Raw genomic sequence first — 18911 nt, 5'->3', positions numbered from 1 at the left:
TGGCCCCCGGCCCACCAGACGTTACAGAGACATCTAACCTCTCTCTGGGCCTGAATTTCCTTGGGTGTGATCAAGGCAACCATATATGTTATAAGGTGATCATATATGTTATATGGAGTAAAGAAGACGGGGCATGCAGCACAGTGTGCACAGAGTCTAAGAAACACAGCCTACTTTCTCTCTTGTAGAGAGGAAGGAGAGGGTAGAGAACAGCACCTGTCTCCACCAACATCAGGGTCCTTGTAGCCAGCTATAGGCTCTGTCACAGTGTGTTTATGTGTCCGCCCATCCATCTGTGCACTGTGTGTATGTCTGTCAGTGACTGTCCTGTTCACCCTGCCCAGATCTCCACAGTGGGGAGAATGTATGTCTCACACTGTAACCGACACCTGATGTTTCTTTGTTAAGTAACTGTGTGTGTGTGTGTGAGTGTGTGTGTAAGAGTATGAGTGTGTGAGTGTGTGAGTGTGTGAGTGTGTGCAAGAGAGTATGAGTGTGTGTGAGTGTGTAAGCGAGTATGAGTGTGAGTGTGTGTGAGTGTGTATGTAAGAGAGTATGAGTGTGTGTGAGTGTGTGTGTATGTGTGTGAGTGTGTGTGTAAGAGAGTATGAGTGTGTGTGAGTGTGTGTAAGCGAGTATGAGTGTGAGTGTGTGTGAGTGTGAGTGTGTATGTGTATGTAAGAGAGTATGAGTGTGTGTGAGTGTGTGTGTATGTGTGTGAGTGTGTGTGTAAGCGAGTATGAGTGTGTGAGTGTGTATGTGTGTGAGTGTGTGTATGTGTAAGAGAGTATGAGTGTGTGTGAGTATGTGTGAGTGTGTGTATGTGTGTGTAAGAGAGTATGAGTGTGTGTGAGTGTGTGTAAGCGAGTATGAGTGTGAGTGTGTATGTGTATGTAAGAGAGTATGAGTGTGTGTGAGTGTGTGTGTATGTGTGTGAGTGTGTGTGTAAGAGAGTATGAGTGTGTGAGTGTGTATGTGTGTGAGTGTGTGTATGTGTAAGAGAGTATGAGTGTGTGTGAGTGTGTGTGTATGTGTGTGAGTGTGTGTGTAAGCGAGTATGAGTGTGTGAGTGTGTATGTGTGTGAGTGTGTGTATGTGTAAGAGAGTATGAGTGTGTGTATGTGTGAGTGTGTGTATGTGTGTAAGAGAGTATGAGTGTGTGAGTGTGTATGTGTGTGAGTGTGTGTATGTGTAAGAGAGTATGAGTGTGTGTGAGTGTGTGTGAGTGTGTGTGAGTGTGTGTATGTGTAAGAGAGTATGAGTGTGTGTGAGTGTGTGTGAGTGTGTGTATGTGTGTGTAAGAGAGTATGAGTGTGTGTGAGTGTGTGTAAGCGAGTATGAGTGTGAGTGTGTGTGAGTGTGTATGTAAGAGAGTATGAGTGTGTGTGAGTGTGTATGTAAGAGAGTATGAGTGTGTGAGTGTGTGTGTATGTGTGTGAGTGTGTGTGTAAGAGAGTATGAGTGTGTGAGTGTGTATGTGTGTGAGTGTGTGTATGTGTAAGAGAGTATGAGTGTGTGTGAGTGTGTGTGAGTGTGTGTATGTGTGTAAGAGAGTATGAGTGTGTGTGAGTGTGTGTGTGTGTGAGTGCGAGTGTGAGTGTGAGTGTGCTTGTGTGTTATTAAGGGTTGAAGCCAGAACCCTGGCTGTGAGAGGTGGGCACTCTGCTAGTGAGTGATACCTCCATGTCATTTTCACTAAATGGCAGACTGACTTTGACTCCCTAGGTAGCCCAGGCTAGACTTGAACCCGTGACCATCCTGTCTTCACCTTGCAGGTGGCTGGAGTTGTGGCACCAGCAGGGTCAGCTTCTGCTTGGGATAATCTGAGGGAGAAAGTGGAGCAGGGCAGCTTAGTTAAGGCACTTGCCTGTTTGGGAAGGAAAATCTGCAGGCCTTTGACGTAGGAAGTACTGTCACTGGGAGACACCAAACAGTGTCCGATCCCGTGCACAGTCACACGTGGACACACAGACTGCTAGCACCCTGTGGCGTGAGCCAACTGCTGTAGAGGGCAATGCCCTGAGTCAGCTGGGTAAAGTGTGGTGAGCTGAGGAGGGAGGAGCTGAGAGACTGGCCGTGCCTTAGAACACTGCTTAGCCTGTTACTCTATCACAGTGTGTAGTGTATACATTTGTCTGTCTGTCTGTGCATGGTGTGTATGTCTGTCAGTGACTGTCTTGTTCTTTATAAGGGAGGGCCCCTACCCAGCTCCCCAGTGTGGATAATGTCTCACACTGAGTTTGCATTCACTGGATACGGGCGGCTGAACGGACAGGCGCTATGACAGCTGCAAACGAAGTTTCTGTTCTCAGGAAAGGGGATCCAGTGTCAGAGAGGTTGTATTTTCCTTTAAGTTAAACAAACAAACAATTCCTTAAACAAAACCCAAATATAAACCAGGGCTGATCTTGAACTGCTGTACTGATATTGTCTGTCAGAGGTTCTGACAGTATCTGGAGACATTTGACTGACACAGCTGGGAAAGGGAGTGGACATCAAGGATGGCTAACACAGAGAGCTATCCCTCTCCTCCCTGACATAATTATCTAGTCCCCAAACACGGAGGCCAGGAATCCTTGCTCACACTAATCTGAAATTGAAAGTCACTTACTGAATGCCCACTATGTGGAAGCACTGCACTGACTTGGTGCTGGGGACACAGATGTTAGGGTGCCATTGCTGCCCCTAGGTTCCTGTGGTCACTGTGGGAACCACGCGGCACATACATCACTGAGCTGCGGGCTTTTACTGTTTGATTGCTCCATCATGTATGCCTGACACATCTGGCTTTGGGAAACGTTTAAATTATCAACGTGTATAGGTGCACGTGCTAAGATCAGTAAGTTTAAAGATGGCGACTTTAAACTAAGAACAGGAGACAGAAACCCTACAGTCTTGCTTATGAGCCTAGTCCCTGAATGCAGCCCGTTACATCAGCGTTTAGCTACGAAGTTAAGTTATTCAGATGAACATGATGAGCTCATGGTCGTTGAGGAATCAGAGGGGCCACCAGGCAAGCAGAGCACTTCTGTGGGGCTCCCACAATCCATTGGGTAGCCGGCGCACACAGTTACAAGCTACTGGAGAACGGGCGCTTCTAAGAACATTCCGGTGAATGTAGGAAACATCAATGCTTAGGACAGCACTGGAGGCTAGAACATGAGCTTTATTCTGCAAGACCACAGAGTCCCTTACTCAGCAGGAGCCCGGCTACACAGTGTTAGCTGATGCAGATGAACTTCCCAGAAACACAGAGGGCCAGATAACCACCATTGAAATGTAGAAATAAGCACTTAGTTACAGAACAGAAAGTTCAGGCTTTATGTGATTACAGACATGTCCCCTGGGTCTCTGTAGTGTCACTTCCCTGGGACACATGGGTTAGGCAGCCGAGGTGAAGGTGGCAGATGCAGGCTGCACGGTGTGGACATACAGATGCACAGCTGGGCAGACGTTGTGACTTAGAGACCTTAAGTGCCTGTGGGAGAGAGAACAGCTTCCCCTGAGGAGCAGCTAACACAGCCTTGGAACCAATCCCGCCCTGTGGGAAGGGCAACACTCTGCTTCCCACCACTGCTTCAGACATTTCCACACTGCGGCACTAAATCACCGAAGCGACAGCTTGGGAATGCTTCTCAATGCAAGACGGAGCAAAGAATGCAAAAATAATTTTACTTGTTAAAGACTTCGTATTGCCTCTGCCTTGGCAAGACAGGGTCCTGTTTCCTTTGGACTTGAACTCACCATGTTTCAGAGGCTGGACTTGAAGTCCTGATACTCCCCTCACCTCCCAAGTGCATGCTGCCACACCTGGCCTTTATATTTCCTTTAGAGTAGCTTATCTGGGGGCCGGGGAGAGCTCAGGGGATAAGCTGTTTGCCATGAAGGCATGGGGACCTGAGTCTGACATTCGGAACCTGTCTAAAAAGAGCCAGGCTTGGAGCTTGTGCTTCTAATCCCAGCATTGGGTAGGTGGAGCCAGGCTCTATGGCCAGCCGGCCTAGCCCATTAGGAGGGCTCTAAGCCAGTGAAATACACTGTGTCAATTAAAAAAAAGGTGGAACACTCACACATGCACACACACATACACACCCACACACCCACACACAGACACACACACACGCACTCATGCACACACACGCACATGCATGCACATACACACACAAGCGCGCACACACACATGCACACACACAGACACACACACATGCATGCACATACACACCGCACACACACACACACACACGCACAGACACACATGCACAGGCACACTCACACACACACAGACACACAGACACAGACACACACACACACACACACACACACACACACACACACACACACACACACACACAGCCCTGTGAAGAAAGCGGGTTGGCTTATTTGTTTGTAGCTTGGTCAAGCTTCCACCAGATGGCACTAAACCCTTACTTCCTAACTTCAATACTCTTAGACACAGTTAATTGAAACCCCACCGCTAAAAAGCTGGAAGAGGACAGTCTTGGCATCTCATGCACAGAGAGTGGGGAGGCACGAGGTCAGGATCGCCCCCAGCAGCAGCTCTAAAGTGAGTCTGAGACCCACGTGAGCTATAGGAGATTCATTCTCAAAAAAGAGAAACCAACACCAACCAAACCAAAAAACCCAAGGCAAAAACAACGACACGGAGAAGAAAAAGAAAAGCAGCCAGGGAAACGGCTCAGCTGGCAGGGGCAGATTGCTTAAGTAGGTGAAGGCGACCCCTGATCCACGGGACCGCCAGTGTGGTTGGTGCTACTCGCTCATGTTGCCAAAGGGTCTGGTGCCCTCTTCTGGTCTCCATAAGTACTGCACCTGCACGCAACAAACCCATCCGTGTCCCCGACTCCCACCCAAAAGGAAGAAAGCAAGACTCTGAACATGTATCCCGGACTTGAGTGATTTCAGTCTGTTTATTTCTGCTGTGTGGATGGAAGGCTGCCGGCATCCTGCATCTGACTCGGGACGGCTAGCGTGACTCTTGTGACGACCTGACCTTCTCTTCCGCACATTGCACTCTGTTTAATTGTGTTTTGATGAGGAAAGGCCACCTTTCAACATTGCCAGTAACCACTACATTCTCTCATTCACTCCCACCGCTCTGTGGACCCTGAATTTGATCTTGGCCATCTCCCTGTCTTATAAACGCAGTAAATATTCTTAAAACTTGGGTCATTTCCCCACAGTGATTTCCTCCCCTGGTTATAGGCATTAAAACTTGAGAATCAAAATAAGCATATTTTTCCACAGCAGTTTTTATACTTAGATGCTGTCGAATGTAAACATATAAGATTGATTTTTATATCACTCAATTAACAGCCATATGTGGCATGATCTTCCCTTTAGCTTAAAAGCCTCTGAGGTCCAGGGTGATCTTCCTTTCAACCTAAGAGCCTACCTGTGGGGTCTTTCAGTTTTGGCTCACACCTTGCAACCTCCAGGAGGCAGGAGAGCAGAGCTTGCACTCACTTAGGGTGTAGCTTCTGTCCCTCAGACCTGCACTCTCTCACTCTGACATCACATGATTCTCACAGACTGGCCCCCACAGAGGGTGTCACCTGGGTGACTGAAAACCCAGCCAGGCTCACAGTGACCGACACGTCATCTTTTTCCTCCTTTTTAAAAACATTATTAGTTTATGCTTTTCTGACTGACAGAGGTGACTGACAAGCAGCCAAAGACAGGGATGTGTGACCCTCGACCATGAAGACCTATGGCCGTCATGGGTCACCCTAGGCTTGGGGCTCAGTCTCACATGTCCACAGATTGGGGGCTCAGTCATAGGCTTCACAGACTGGGGGCTCAATCCTAGAGTTCCTCCTCCCATTCTGTAGATAAGGACTCCCAGTTCAATGGGACCGGATGACTTTCCCCAGGGCCCAGAACTTTAAAAGGCCTTACAGAACTTGGTGACCTTGAAAGGGTGACTTATGTTAGAGTGTGGCATGGTCTGGGGTAAGGTATGGGCTGCACCTCCAGGGGCAGAAGTTGTTTTGTGTTGGGCTTAGTTGGGCCGATTCCCATTTTCGTGTACATCCTGCTTATGCACCTGTCATGTCGTGGTTCTGAGCTGGGGTTTACTATTGTCTGGGGCTAAGTGTTCTAGTTCAGCCTGAATGCAACTGTAACCCTTAGATATAGCTTCAGATACAGTCTGACTAACTTTGTGTTGGTTGCATTTTTGTTACTAGATAAGATATTCTAACAAAAGCGACTTAAGGAAGGGAGGTTTGTTCTAGTACATTCTGGTTCACCCATTCCCGGATACATTCCATCAAGGCAAGGATGGCATAGTGGTGGGAGTTTGCCGTGGCTGGCCACATGGCATCCACAGTCAAAACAGCTCGATTCTTAGTTTTAGGTGGTCAAGGATCAAGCCCCAGGAACGGTGTCTCTTACTTTAGTGGGCTCTTCTCCCCTCAATAAGTCACACTGGTGAGGTCAGAGGCTAAACTAATCTGAGTAATCCCTCACAGATGTGCCCAAAGGTTTAGAGTCCAGATTCTGCCAAGTTGAGGATCACTATTCACAGAGCTCCATATATATATATATATACATATATATATATATATTGTGTGTGTAAGTAGATAAATATATATATCTGTGATGGGATATATGTATAGTACATAATGAATATACAGAATCATAATATGAAGAATATAAGAAACAAACAAAAATACAAAACCAAAGATCACGTGACCATGTATAACAGCACAGATGACATCACAGAAGACATCCCTCCAGCCCAGCTCTCTTCTACCATCTTCAGATAAGTGAGCTCTGAGCGAAGCCACAGAGTGGGCGGATTATACTTTTGTTCCGTATTTTTATTTCTTTATACGGTGCTCAGTTGCCTTTCTAAATCCTCAGGTGCAGGGCAGCTGTCTGTCTGTCATGAGGTCCTGTTGACTCTTCTTCACAGCAGAGTGCTGTCTCTGCGTTCTCATGAAGTGTGATTCCGGTGGGCACACCACCCTCGGCTCCTTCTCCCCTCCCCACATCACAGTGTTTCTTAGAAAGCCCCTTACTCCATCTGCCCCTCTGCCTTCTGCCCTGCTACACCCTGAATTTTGCATCATCTCTGATCATGAATCTATTGGCTAGGACAGATCTCTGCCTGGCCAACCACACTTTGTCTGAGACAGGGAGACCATTACTGTCAGCTTTTGTTTGGCAAATTCTTTGGGTCTAGGATCCAGGTCAATAGTGGGGCCATTGCTGGTGTTGTATTTAAGCATGTTCATGTGTGTGTGTGTGTGTGTGTGTGTGTGAGAGAGAGAGAGAGAGAGAGAGAGAGAGAGAGAGAGAGAGAGGGAGGGAGAGAGAGAGGTGAGAGGGAAGGAGGGAGGGAAAGAGAGGAGAGAGGGAGAGAGAGAAATCGAGCAAGCACATACAAGGTGCATGCTGGAATTGATCTCAGGTCATCCAGCTTTCAGGGAGGACCTTCGTCCCCTGAACCATCTTACCGGCCCAGGCTCAGCACATTCTTACTGGCGTTTTAAATTTAAAGCTGTTTGCTTTGTTTTTCAGCTTAACCCTGACTATCGAGATGCTCAAAATGAAGGAAAAACTGTGGTGAGTAGACTTTCCATCAGTACACCCCAAATGTTTCACATCATGTTTTCCATGAATAAATCAAAGACATCTTACTAACAGCCTTGAAGACTAGGACCTCAAGACAGAGTCTCTCAATTGGTCAGAGAAGCTCGGGGCTCAGGTGCTATTCCCTTCCCTGCCAGCAGGGGGTGCTGAGGGACATTCCTGCCTCTTGAAGACTGGTTATTGCAAGGCATGGAAACTTCTGGGAAATAGGCTGGGGTGGCGGTGGGGGTCTAGGTTCAGTTTCCAGAAGTGCATGGAAATACTGTCTAAAAGGTGGGGCAGTGAAATGGTTCTTGGGTGTTTACTGCTCAGCCGGAGGGTCTGAACTCTGTCCCTAAGACTTATATGGTAGGAGAAAACAAACTCACAAAAGTTGTCTTCTGACTTTAACATGTGCCTTGTGGCATCTGCCCACCCCCCTCCATGCACATACATACACAACACTTAAATGTAATAAAAAGTTATAAAAAGGGCTGGAGGTATAGCTCACGATACAGGGTTTACACATGCGGCGGTAGGTTCAGTCCTCAGTACTGGGGCAAAAGTTGCTTCTCCTAGAGAACGCCCACCAAACCTTCCCACTGTGTGGCTAAATTGTAACTTTGCTCTGTTTCCTGCGTGGGCAGTGGCCATGCAGCTGGCTGTGTGTGTAGAGCAGGGAGGGTTTCAGGGAGCGGATAGGAAACAGGAGTCTGTGCTAAGCAGTAGACAGGGTGACGCCTGTCCGTCCGTTCTTACTAATCGACCCTTGTTTGGCTGGGCTGCTCTCCTCCTCGTTCCTCAGCTCCACTAAAGCTGAGAAGAACACTCCTGCATTTGAGAGCTTGTCCCCAGACTCCCTGTAAACACACACAGGGATGCATTCTGGACTGTGCCAGTTTCCTGGGAGAGACGGCCAGTAGCAGAGGTCTGGTTTAATGGCAACAATGTCTCCAAAGCCCCAAGTTTGAGCATAAAGAAAATTGAGACCGTGAAGGAGCAGTCCCCGCAGGGCGGCTGCTTGTTACAGTCTGTTTGCTACATTGCAGTAATTACACTTCTGTCTGAAAAGGAAAGGAGAGGGGCTGTTAGAGTCGATCTGCAGCCTGTGACAGAGATCAATTTCCCAAAACAGAACGCCGGCTCCTCTCATGCAGAGTTCCAGTAACACGGCTGGAGATGATGCTGATTTTCCTCTCAGTATTCCCCTCGTTGGCGGCTTAACGACCCACTAATATTTTTTTTTCCTGTAATTCAGAAACCTTTATCAAGACGTTGCCTTCCGTCTTTGAAGCCTCAGAGGTTAATGCATGGCATTGCAGAAATGAGGCGGTGTATGTCGGGGCTCCCATTAAGACCAAATTGCGGTGTTCACTTTACAACGGAGCCCATTATTTCCGATCTTACGAATGTACAGCTTCCCTGGGCACCTGCCAGTAAACATTGGCGAAGTGTCAAGCCCAGCTGGGAACCTGAGGGTCATTATTTCTTCTCGAAGGTCCACATCTTTCAGAGGGCTCTGCAGAGGGGATTTTTTTTTTTAATTCTCTGCAATTCCATTCCTATGAGCAAACACTGCCATGTTTATGTGGCATGGAATCTGCTTATTTTGAAGGCGGTTCTGTGTCTGAGGCTGGGGTCTCACAGCCTCTGCAATATTGACATAGTGGACCAGACGATTCTTTGTGCTGGTGTTAAGGTGTTCCCTGTATGAGTAGTGGGGTGTCCTCTGCACAAGTTGTAACGGGTGTTCCCTCAATGGTAGTGGGGCACCCTCTGGATGGCGGGGTGATGGGAGCACTGTTGATCTCATCTCAGTGGGTGTTGGCAGCTTCACCCCACCCCAGCTCTCAGCTGTGACAACCAACAATGTGTCCGGAAATTGTCAGATGTCCTCTGAGCGTCAAAATTCTCCCATGTGGCCAACTACAGACCTGCGTGTTTGTATCCATGGGAATGTTCTAGCAAAGGGAGATGGTTGGAAACGTACTTTCAAGTACTGTTCTGTGGAATTTGGAGATGGGGGTTTAGGATTGGTCAGACCTTCATGATGCCATGGGTTTCACTTCAGGCTCTCTGGCAGTAAGATGTGCAGGCCCCAGAAAGCAGAAAGGATCTGTCAGGAAGCTCTGGGAAGGAGGCTTACAGAGATAGAGAAAGTCCTTGCAGCTTTCGTAGGCTCCTGGGAGGTGTGGCTTTCCCAAGTAGAGCTGGAGCTTGGGCAGAGGAGGGAGGGGAGAGCTATGCCTGTGATGTAGCGGCTTCTCGTAGCCTGTATCTCAGCTCCAAAAAACAGACAGGGCCTTCTCCCTGCACGTCTCAGCTCCAACAGTACAGCCAATGTGATAGGTGATGTTTGACCTAAAGTCAGTGGCTCGCCACGAGTCAACACAAACGTATTCTGGGGTGCCCTGAAGTATACCTCCCCAGGAGGAGGGGCTGGAGCAGGAGCAGAGCTATCAGCTTCCTTGCAGCTTTGCATAAGAGCAGGTCCTTCCTGGACAGCCTTGGAGACCTGTGCTTTTCCTTCCCAGTTTTTTTGTTTGTTTGTTTTTCTTTTTTTTTTTTTTGTTTTTTTAAAAAATGCTGTCCGGGGCTGTAAGACCGCGTACTCAGTCAAGTGCTTGCTTTGCAAGCACGAGGACCAGAGTTCAACCTCAGCACCACTTAGAAATGGCTGGCTGTGGTGGTTCCTGCCTGCCACTCCAGGGTTGTGGGAGACAGGCTGGTCCTTGGGGATTGCTGCCCAGCTAGCCTACCTGTTAAGATCTAACTTCTAGTGAGGGACTGTGTCTCAAAAAATGAGGTTCAAGATTGACCTCTGGCATACACACACACACACACACACACACACACACACTCTTCCACATACATACATACATACACACACACACTCACACACAACATTCCCACATACATACATACATACAAACATACACACACTCTCACACACATACACACACTCTCACACACATACACACACTCTCACACATATACATACATACACATATCCACACACATACATAACACCTACATGTGAGAACATGCGTACACACTCATGCTCACACACATTCACATATCCACACACATATACACACATACACATACTCATGCTCACCTACACCCATACACTCACATATACACTTATACCTATTCACAGACACACACTCACACATACTCATATACACATACACTCTCACGCACTCACATACACACTCACATACACACACCCCTGAACCCACACATGAGAACATGCACACATACTTCCGTGTACACAGGCACACACACACATACGCAAACTTATCTGAAACATGACTGTTTGGTAAGTGACCAGGTGGCATTCTGAGACCCAAGCTCCTAAGCTGGGCGAGAGCGAGAGCGAGAGAATAGATAGATAGATAGATAGATAGATAGATAGATAGATAGATAGATAGATAGAGCTCTTCCTGTTTCAGCTCCCTTGGTTCTTCCTCCATTTTTATGATGTCAGGCTAACTATGATGCTCCCAAAATTCTCTGCAGGGAGCTATAGTTCCTGTGTCCCTTTTCCCCATTAAAAATCGAGAGTTTTATAAGCGCAATCCATAATGCTCATGAGTTTGGACAGGATTTTCTTTATGCTGTAAAGATGCAGGGTGGCCTTTCTTGTTTATTGTAGCTACACTCATTATTACGTGTGTAACTGAGGTTTTCTGGCGACTCTGGCAGCCTTGACAGGCCGGGCTTGACATCACCGAGTGGGAGAGGACTGAGAGGGAAGAGCGGAGGGAGGGAATTTCAATGTGGCCACAGGGGAAGAGGAGCAGGTGGAAGAGACCAGTGAGCTCGGCTGTCCCCGGGGTCCTGACAGGAGCTTTGGGTCTAGATAGGGGAAGACTGGGCTGGAACTGCGTAGCCCTGACCACGGCTGGCTCCGTCTGGTTACCGCTCTCTCAGACCAGGTTCCACAGGAGGTCTGAAGACGTGACCGTTGAGTGCATCAGTGGGTTCCCACAAAGCGATCACTTCTGCTGAGCGTGTAGCTGAATACCCTCATTGGTACCTGCCTCGCTGGGGGACTGTGTGTCCTTTGTGAGTTTCTCTTGGAATCCAAGGTGACTGCAGGCTCCGGACAATGATGTCTCTGTGCCTTTAGTCTCTGAGGGTGAGGAGTACAGGCACTCTGTGAGTGTGCAGTGCCTACGTGCAGGGCCATGCAGGCTTTCTGAGCAGAAGTGAAGGAGACAGACCCTCGAGGTGTGCGGCGAGGCCAGACTTCCATCCTGCCTTTCGCCAGCCTGTGGCTCAAGGACAGAGTCTGCTTAGAAAAACAGCTTCTAGGTGCCTGGTACGCTCATACCGCATTATTCATATTTAATTGCCTAAAAATTTCCAAGGGGCAGTCTTGATATTTACTTCCAAACTGTTTACGAAGTAGAGTTTGTTAAGTAAACTAGCCAGAGCGTGGGAAGAGTCGAAGCAGGAAGCTTCCAACGAGGCTCTTGTAAAAGTCACGCAGGCATGTCGGATGTGCTCCTCCACACACGCAGTTGTGAAATTATTTACGTGTAGACATCTTCTCTATAGTATAGAACTATTTTCCAAGGGCCAATGGGAAGGTTGGAGAAGCAGACGGACACATTCCGTGTGTTCTATGTAGTTACAATGAAGCCACAAGCCTCGAATACTGTTAATAATTTGCAGCGGCTTGTTTTAATTAACCCCAATTAGCGGGCTTTTTAAATACATGTTTTGAAAAGAACCATTGCGGTGTGAGTGTCTAGACATTTTACATCCCACCCACAGGGTACCATCCCACCCTTTCTCTACACCTTCGTCCATTCATCTCTGGATTTTGGCCATGGTGTCCCTAGCAGGTGGGAGGCTATGCTATGCTGTGGTTTCGATTTATATTCCCCAACAACTAGTGGGGTTGTGCATGTTTTCATATATTCATTGGTCCTGTGTGTGTGTTCTCGAGTCTGTAGCACTTAGAGAGTTCTGGTGACTCACTTAAATGCGGAGGGTCAAATCATTTTGCTGTAAATAGGTATGGAGCCACCACAGAAGGCGCCATAACTCTTGTACTTAAGGGCATGCTCACCCCTCCTGGGAACATGGGCTGCATGGTTGCCCATAACCATCACAAAGGCAGTGAGCCCCCATCTTCTGAAGGGTGACTCAGAATAGACATCCCCATAACCCAGTGAAGGAATGGTGGTCAAACTCACACTTATGTCCCGATTAGCTGGAACAGTTAAAACTGAATCTGAAGATGCTAAGTCACCTCCGACCTCTTCCGCAGAGAGACGGGGAGCTTCCAACCTCAAAGAAAAAACGCCAGGCAGGGGAGAAGATCATGTACACGCTGGTCTCGGTCCCGCACGGAAATGACATCGCGTCCCTTTTTGAACTTGACGCCACAACTCTGCAGAGAGCTGACTGCCTGGTTCCGAGGTAAAGAGAAATATGAGATTAAAGAAGAAACAAATGAGTAGAAAGTTAGGCTGAGCAGATGTTTCTTTGGACAGCTCCCCCAACAGGAATCAAAAGTGTAACATTGATAGAAGTTTTGCAGTAGAAGAGGCTGTGAGAGGTGGAAATGCTCTCAAAACATTCTCACTCAGGTGAACATGCAAACATAGCTTACTTTATTCCTATAAACAATTAAAGCGTACAGGACCAAGGGATCTGTGAAAAATTTATTAGAATCACTTATTCACTTGTGTGGCCTTTGGTTACTACAACAACAACAATGAAAAGTAATCTAACAGCATTTTAATTCTGTTAATTTTAATGTTTAATTCTTCCATGTCAGGATTCCCTCTTGTCTCATTTACTAGTTCACTTGGTTCATGGCTCAGCTAAGAAGTTGAGCTGTCAGTTAAGACAGCTCAGTTAAGGCCTGGGGGTTGGGGATTTAGCTCAGTGGTAGAGCGGTTGCCTAGCAAGCGCAAGGCCCTGGGTTTGGTCCCCAGCTCCGAAAAAAAGAAAAAAAAAAAAAAAAAAAAAAAAAAAGAGGCCGGCCTGGCCCTGGGCATCGAAAAGAGAAACAGGGTCACCGGACCATGTGAGCCGAGGTTGATTTCGAACTTGTGGGTTACAATCAGTGCCCTAAGCCAGATCTGGTCACCTCTGCCTATTAAGCCAAATGCAAAAGTGAAAAGCAGAAATGGAGAGGCAAGCATCTCTTCAGAGCACCATCTCCAAGAGGCCTGTAAAAAGATAATGAAGTTAGGTTAGGCCAGAGGGTGCAGAAGTGGCTTCTCTAAGGAAAGACTGCATGGACTTGGTGGTTCCCATCGGAGGGGACCATTCTAGGAGGTGGAACCAGCTTGAAAAATTCCAGGTGGCTCACGGCTCGCCGCAATGAGGCCAGTGCAGTGGGACCTAAGAAGAGGAAGGGGCACGGGACCAGCCAGGGTTCAGGTAGAGAGGTTATTGGGTTCTTTAGCTTGAATGTAAATATTTTTGTTAAACCTTTCTTTCATGTCCTAGACACAGCGAGTCTTGTCTGTGTTCTTAGGCCAAGAAGGGCAGCTCTAATTTGGCTGGGGTGACACAAGTGTTGAAGTTGGGCCTGGAAATTGGTGGTGGTTAGCTGAGGGACCACACAAAAATGCAGACAGTGTTGCACAGGTTCTGTGATTACCTTGTTCATGAGGGGAGCTGCTGAGCGGTGACCTGGTGCGAGCCCCTCTCTCCTGCCCGCGTGCTCGCCAGTGTAGCCTGTGAAGAGATTCCCTCTGCTGCTTTGGCCAAGCATCTGCCTTCTCGGGCACCTTGATCATTACCCACTTTAAACCCAAGTAAGCAGAACGGGGTCTATCTTGAATTCATCGTAGGAGAGTTTCTTTAAGGGAGTGGAGGGAACCCATGGTCAGGGGCAGAGACCCACCCCCAAGGTTTTAAGTCTCGCTGTACTAGAGCATTACAGCTAACAAAAACTTAATACTAACCACTCTTACATCCTCATCCAAAGTCCTCCAATACTTTCTTTGTGCCTGCCAAGCCTCATGTCGAGTTCATGACCATTACCTGCCTTCATCATGGGTAACTCTCCTGGGTCGGAGGTCAGAGGTCAGAAGCTGAGTTAGAGCAGGCCTCCTCAGACTGGCCGAGAAAGATCTGAGGAGTGGATCCAGGATTCTGAGAGTAGTGAAGTCAGTCTGGGGTGAGATGTGGCCACAGCATCTCGTAAAAGCGTTAGCCGGTGGATTTCTCAAACTTTCAGCTCATGTGGTTCGAGCTTTTCCTGGAGGGATGTGAACCGATAGGTCCAAACCCAGGGCATCTACAACAGACCAAAGGAAGGGTTCCACTCAAGTCCAGTGAGAGGAACACTGAGTTTACTTACAGGAGCATGGCGAGGGGTTTCTTACAGGAATGTGGGTGGCAAGCAACTGTGTCACTGAAAAATCTGGCACCAGCATGGGTGGTAACCTCCCTGTGGCACCCCCTCCCCCTGTCAGCTGTTTACCGTGTGCATTCTAGAACTTCCCGGGACTGTATGTTGTTGGGAAATGCAGGAACAAAAGGCAGGAGTCTGAGGCAAGGGTGGAATTACGCTCCCTACCCCCACGAGGGAACAGTAGCAAGTCCAATCCCAGCGGTCAGTCAAGCCTGTCTGACGAAGACTGTAATGTCCCTTAAGCTCAGAGGACAGAGTTCCACAGCGATGCTATAATTGGCTGGGTGAAATGTTAACCCACATCAAACGGGGTCAGCCATGGGGATCTGATACAGATAGTCTGTGACTCCATGTCTGCAGTGGGCCCTCGAGGGCCCTTTTCTAGGGAGCCCCAAGCTAGACGTTTTGCATCAAATGCTTAGAGCAGGGCTCCCAGTCTTTCCTGTGCAGTGGGACACTTGATAATCTGTGGCCAGTGCTGACACCCACCTCTCCTAGACATTTGTTTAACTGGTCTGTGTTGCAACCTGGGCTTTGGGAGACAGTGACTCAGGAGGACAAGCTCATGGCTATTGTGTGTGCATGAGGCAGGATTTGATCCTGGAGCACGGAGCATGAAATCTCCCCTGAGCCATCATTCCACAGCAGTGCCCTTAAACTGTAGGCAGGCAGACAGACAGACAGACAGACAAACAGACAGACAGTGTCACAGCCTGACTGCGTCTCCGTGACACAGTTCCTAAGTCCTTGCTAGACTGTGCTCTCTCTCCGGGTTACCATCCCTTCAACTTGCATCCCAGTGGTGTTGGCGGACTCAAGGGGTGCACCCAGGCTGAAGGCCTCCCTGACCTGAAAAATCTAACCTGACACGACCCGGGAAGTGACAGCTTGGGAACCAGTACTGGCACCACAGTGGAAATCCTACATGCCTGGCGGTGTGATGGAATTGCAGTTAAAATGCACGTGTACTTAAAACATCGTATAAAACCGCCATTGGAGAGATGGCTGAGGCACATGAATGTCATGTCTAGACTTGGGTCTCATCTCTAGATTTCTCATTATGCGGCTACTCTGAAATGTTTAAAAAGTGTCTGAATCTCAACTACTCTGCTCCCAAGCTGTCTTTGTTGCTTCTGCTAGTCCAGTGAAGGGACACCATGACCAAGGCGACTTGTAAAAGAAAGCATTTAACCTGGGGACTCATGGTTCCAGAGCGTTAGAGTCCATGACCATCATGGCGGGGAGCATGGCAGGAGGCAGGCATGGTGCAGTAGCAGTTACTGAGAGCTTTCGTGTTGGAGAGGAGAGGGGGAGGGAGAGGGGAGATACTGGAGGTGAGGGAAGATAGTGGAGGGGCAGGGGGAGGGGAGATGAAGCAGGGGGAGGAGCAGGGAGAGGGAAGCAGGGAGAGAGGAGAGGAAAGAGGGAGAGGGGAGAAGGAAAGGGAGGAGAGATGGAGAGGTAGAGGTAGAGGAAAAGGAGGGGGAGGGGAGAAAGGGGAGAAGGAAAGGGAGCGGGAGAGGGGGAGTGGGAGGAGGGAAAGGCAGCATGCCAACTGTAATGACACATCTCTTCCAACAAGGCCACAGTTCGTAATCTTTCCCAAACACTTCCACCAACTGGGGACTAAGCATTCAAGCCTACGAGCCCACTGAAGCCATTATCATTTAAACAATCACACAAGCACATTTCTTTGTTGTTTTAAAGATTTACTTATTTATTATATCTAAGTACACTGTAGCTGTCTCCAGACACACCAGAAGAGGGCATCAGATCTCATTACAGATGGTTGTGAGCCACCATGTGGCTGCTGGGATTTGAACTCAGGACCTCTGGAAGAGCAGTCAGTGCTCTTAACCACTGAGCCATCTCCCCAGCTCCCCAAACAAGCATTTTGAAGATGGGAAACTCATCTGTGTTGAAAAGCGTAAGGACAGAGTAGAGAGGCTGGCCACCATGTAGTGCATGGTGAGTGTGCAGTGCCCTCACTTTCCAGACCTCAGGACCCAGGGGAGAAGACAGCCACAGTAGGCGGCATCATCCCCTACTTAGAGGATTCTGGGCGCTAAAGCAGAGGCGTTTCTGGTTATTTGGACAAGGGTTAGGTGCTTGCCATGGTAGGTGTTTGAAACTCGCTGTGTGTTTTATCTGTCTTCATGAACCAGCAAGAACACGACAATGATTGAGTTTCCCCGAGGCATTTGATGTCAGGTCTTCTGTTTGGTCCTAAAATGTTGAACTTTAGAGTGTATGAATTATGCCTCAGCTTTAGGATGAACAATACACAACAGACCTTTTCTCTTAATAGGCACTGCACACTCTTGTTGAAGGAGTACTGGGAATGAGATGTGAGGTAGAGAGGGCACAATGTAATGATTTAACATTCTCTTTAGGGGCCGCTGCCATAGTACACACACAATTCTTGACTCAAGAAACAGTCAAATGCAGAAACATTGCTCACGTAGAGTGTGAGTCCAATCTGAGCCCCTGGTTGAAATCCGCCTGCAGTCAGCACACGGACTTGTGTGTCTATTTGATAGAGACAATGAAGTAGGTAATGTTGATTCTTCACACTGAATTAATGGTAAACAGACTATAACTCACACCCAAAGAAGCTTATCTATCACAGGTATTTTCTTTAAAAAATATTTTCCTTGAGGTCAGAGAGTCTGTGGTTAAGACTGTGTATGACTAACCTCTCAGTTACAGCAGCTGAGGTCAGTTTCCAGCCCACACACAGGGTTGAGCCACTTCTGCTCCAGAGGATCTGCTGCCCTCTTCTGGCCATCATAGGCACTGCACTCAGGGATACTCATACAGTTTTCAGTGAGATTTAAGCTGGCACACTCAGTGATGGCTCCTTGAAGGCGTCTTCCTATTCACGCCACCAGGCTTCATTCTTATTCATCTCCCTTCCCTGTAACCCTGACAACCGTTTTCTTCTCTAGACATGTCAATATCTTACTTAGGAACCGAGGTCAGTGTTTGCACATTAAACACGGAATTTAGCAATAAAACCAGAGAAATCGGGGAATCGCCACCAAGCTGGACACAGAAGGATGCGGTTTACAGCATGAGGTTTGGGTTAGAGGTCCAAGCAGCTCTCTGCTCAGCCTTATCTTGGGAGTGTGCCTGTCCAGCTGCTCAGAACGATGAATTCACTTAGGTGTCCTGAGTTATGCCTTCAACGGCCACGGCAGCTCCGTGATTCGGGCCATACATGCATTTTAGTTAGTAGTCTGGGGACAGAATAGACTAGTGTTCGCTGACCACACTCCACGGTGTCTGAATGTGGACCAGTGAGGTCTTGGGATTTGCATTCTTGAAAAGTTTCTGGCGATGTGGATGGTTTAGGAAGTGAAGGTGTGTGCTCCAAGGCAGCCTGTACCCAGGGCTGACTTCTTATTCCAGATGGATCCTGAGAAGGTTGCTACTCTAAGACACTTAGTGTCCACACCACAGATGGATCCGTTGAATATGTCAATATGTAAAGGGTTTTAATTAACAGTTATTAGTGTGTGTGTGTGTGTGTGTGTGTGTGTGTGTGTGTGTGTAGATCAGAGCACAGTTTTGTGGAGTTGGTCCTTGCCGTCTATCTTCATGTGTGTTCTGGAGAGTGGACTACGGTTCCCCATTGTTGGGTGGCAAGCACCTCTGCCCTCTGAGACATCTCGCCAGACCTCCATGTTTCTAAATCATTTGCTCTTAGGAACTCCTACGTGCGGTTGAGGCACCTGTGTACCAACACGTGGGTAACAAGCACCAGCATCCCCATAGACACAGAGGAAGAGAGGCCTGTCATGCTGAAAGTAAGTGTGGCTGAAGTTTCAGGGGACTGGGGAGGCTCAAAGTTCATCAGGTCTCTGACGGGGCCGGGGCAGGGCTGTGGGTCAGGAGGTAGGGATGCAGATGTCAGAAAAATGCA

The 18911-nt window shown here is 48.2% G+C and overlaps 1 protein-coding gene across 7 annotated transcripts in view; it reads left to right on the top strand.

Moving 5' to 3' along the window:
- Itpr2 (inositol 1,4,5-trisphosphate receptor, type 2) overlaps positions 1 to 18911 on the top strand; it is a 406037-nt gene that overhangs the window by 121183 nt on the left and 265943 nt on the right. For all 7 annotated transcript variants that reach the window (XM_039108425.1, XM_063286748.1, XM_039108427.2 and 4 more), the window contains 3 exons: positions 7546 to 7590; positions 12881 to 13032; positions 18696 to 18795. In XM_039108425.1, the coding sequence (XP_038964353.1) occupies positions 7546 to 7590; positions 12881 to 13032; positions 18696 to 18795 (297 nt within the window). The remainder of the gene's footprint in view (positions 1 to 7545; positions 7591 to 12880; positions 13033 to 18695; positions 18796 to 18911) is intronic.

The sequence above is a fragment of the Rattus norvegicus genome, chromosome 4, assembly GCF_036323735.1.
Source record: "Rattus norvegicus strain BN/NHsdMcwi chromosome 4, GRCr8, whole genome shotgun sequence".
NCBI classification, from domain to species: Eukaryota; Metazoa; Chordata; class Mammalia; order Rodentia; family Muridae; genus Rattus; species Rattus norvegicus.
The sequence above is the reverse complement of the archived record's forward strand: the minus strand, read 5'-3'. Positions and strand labels throughout refer to the sequence as shown.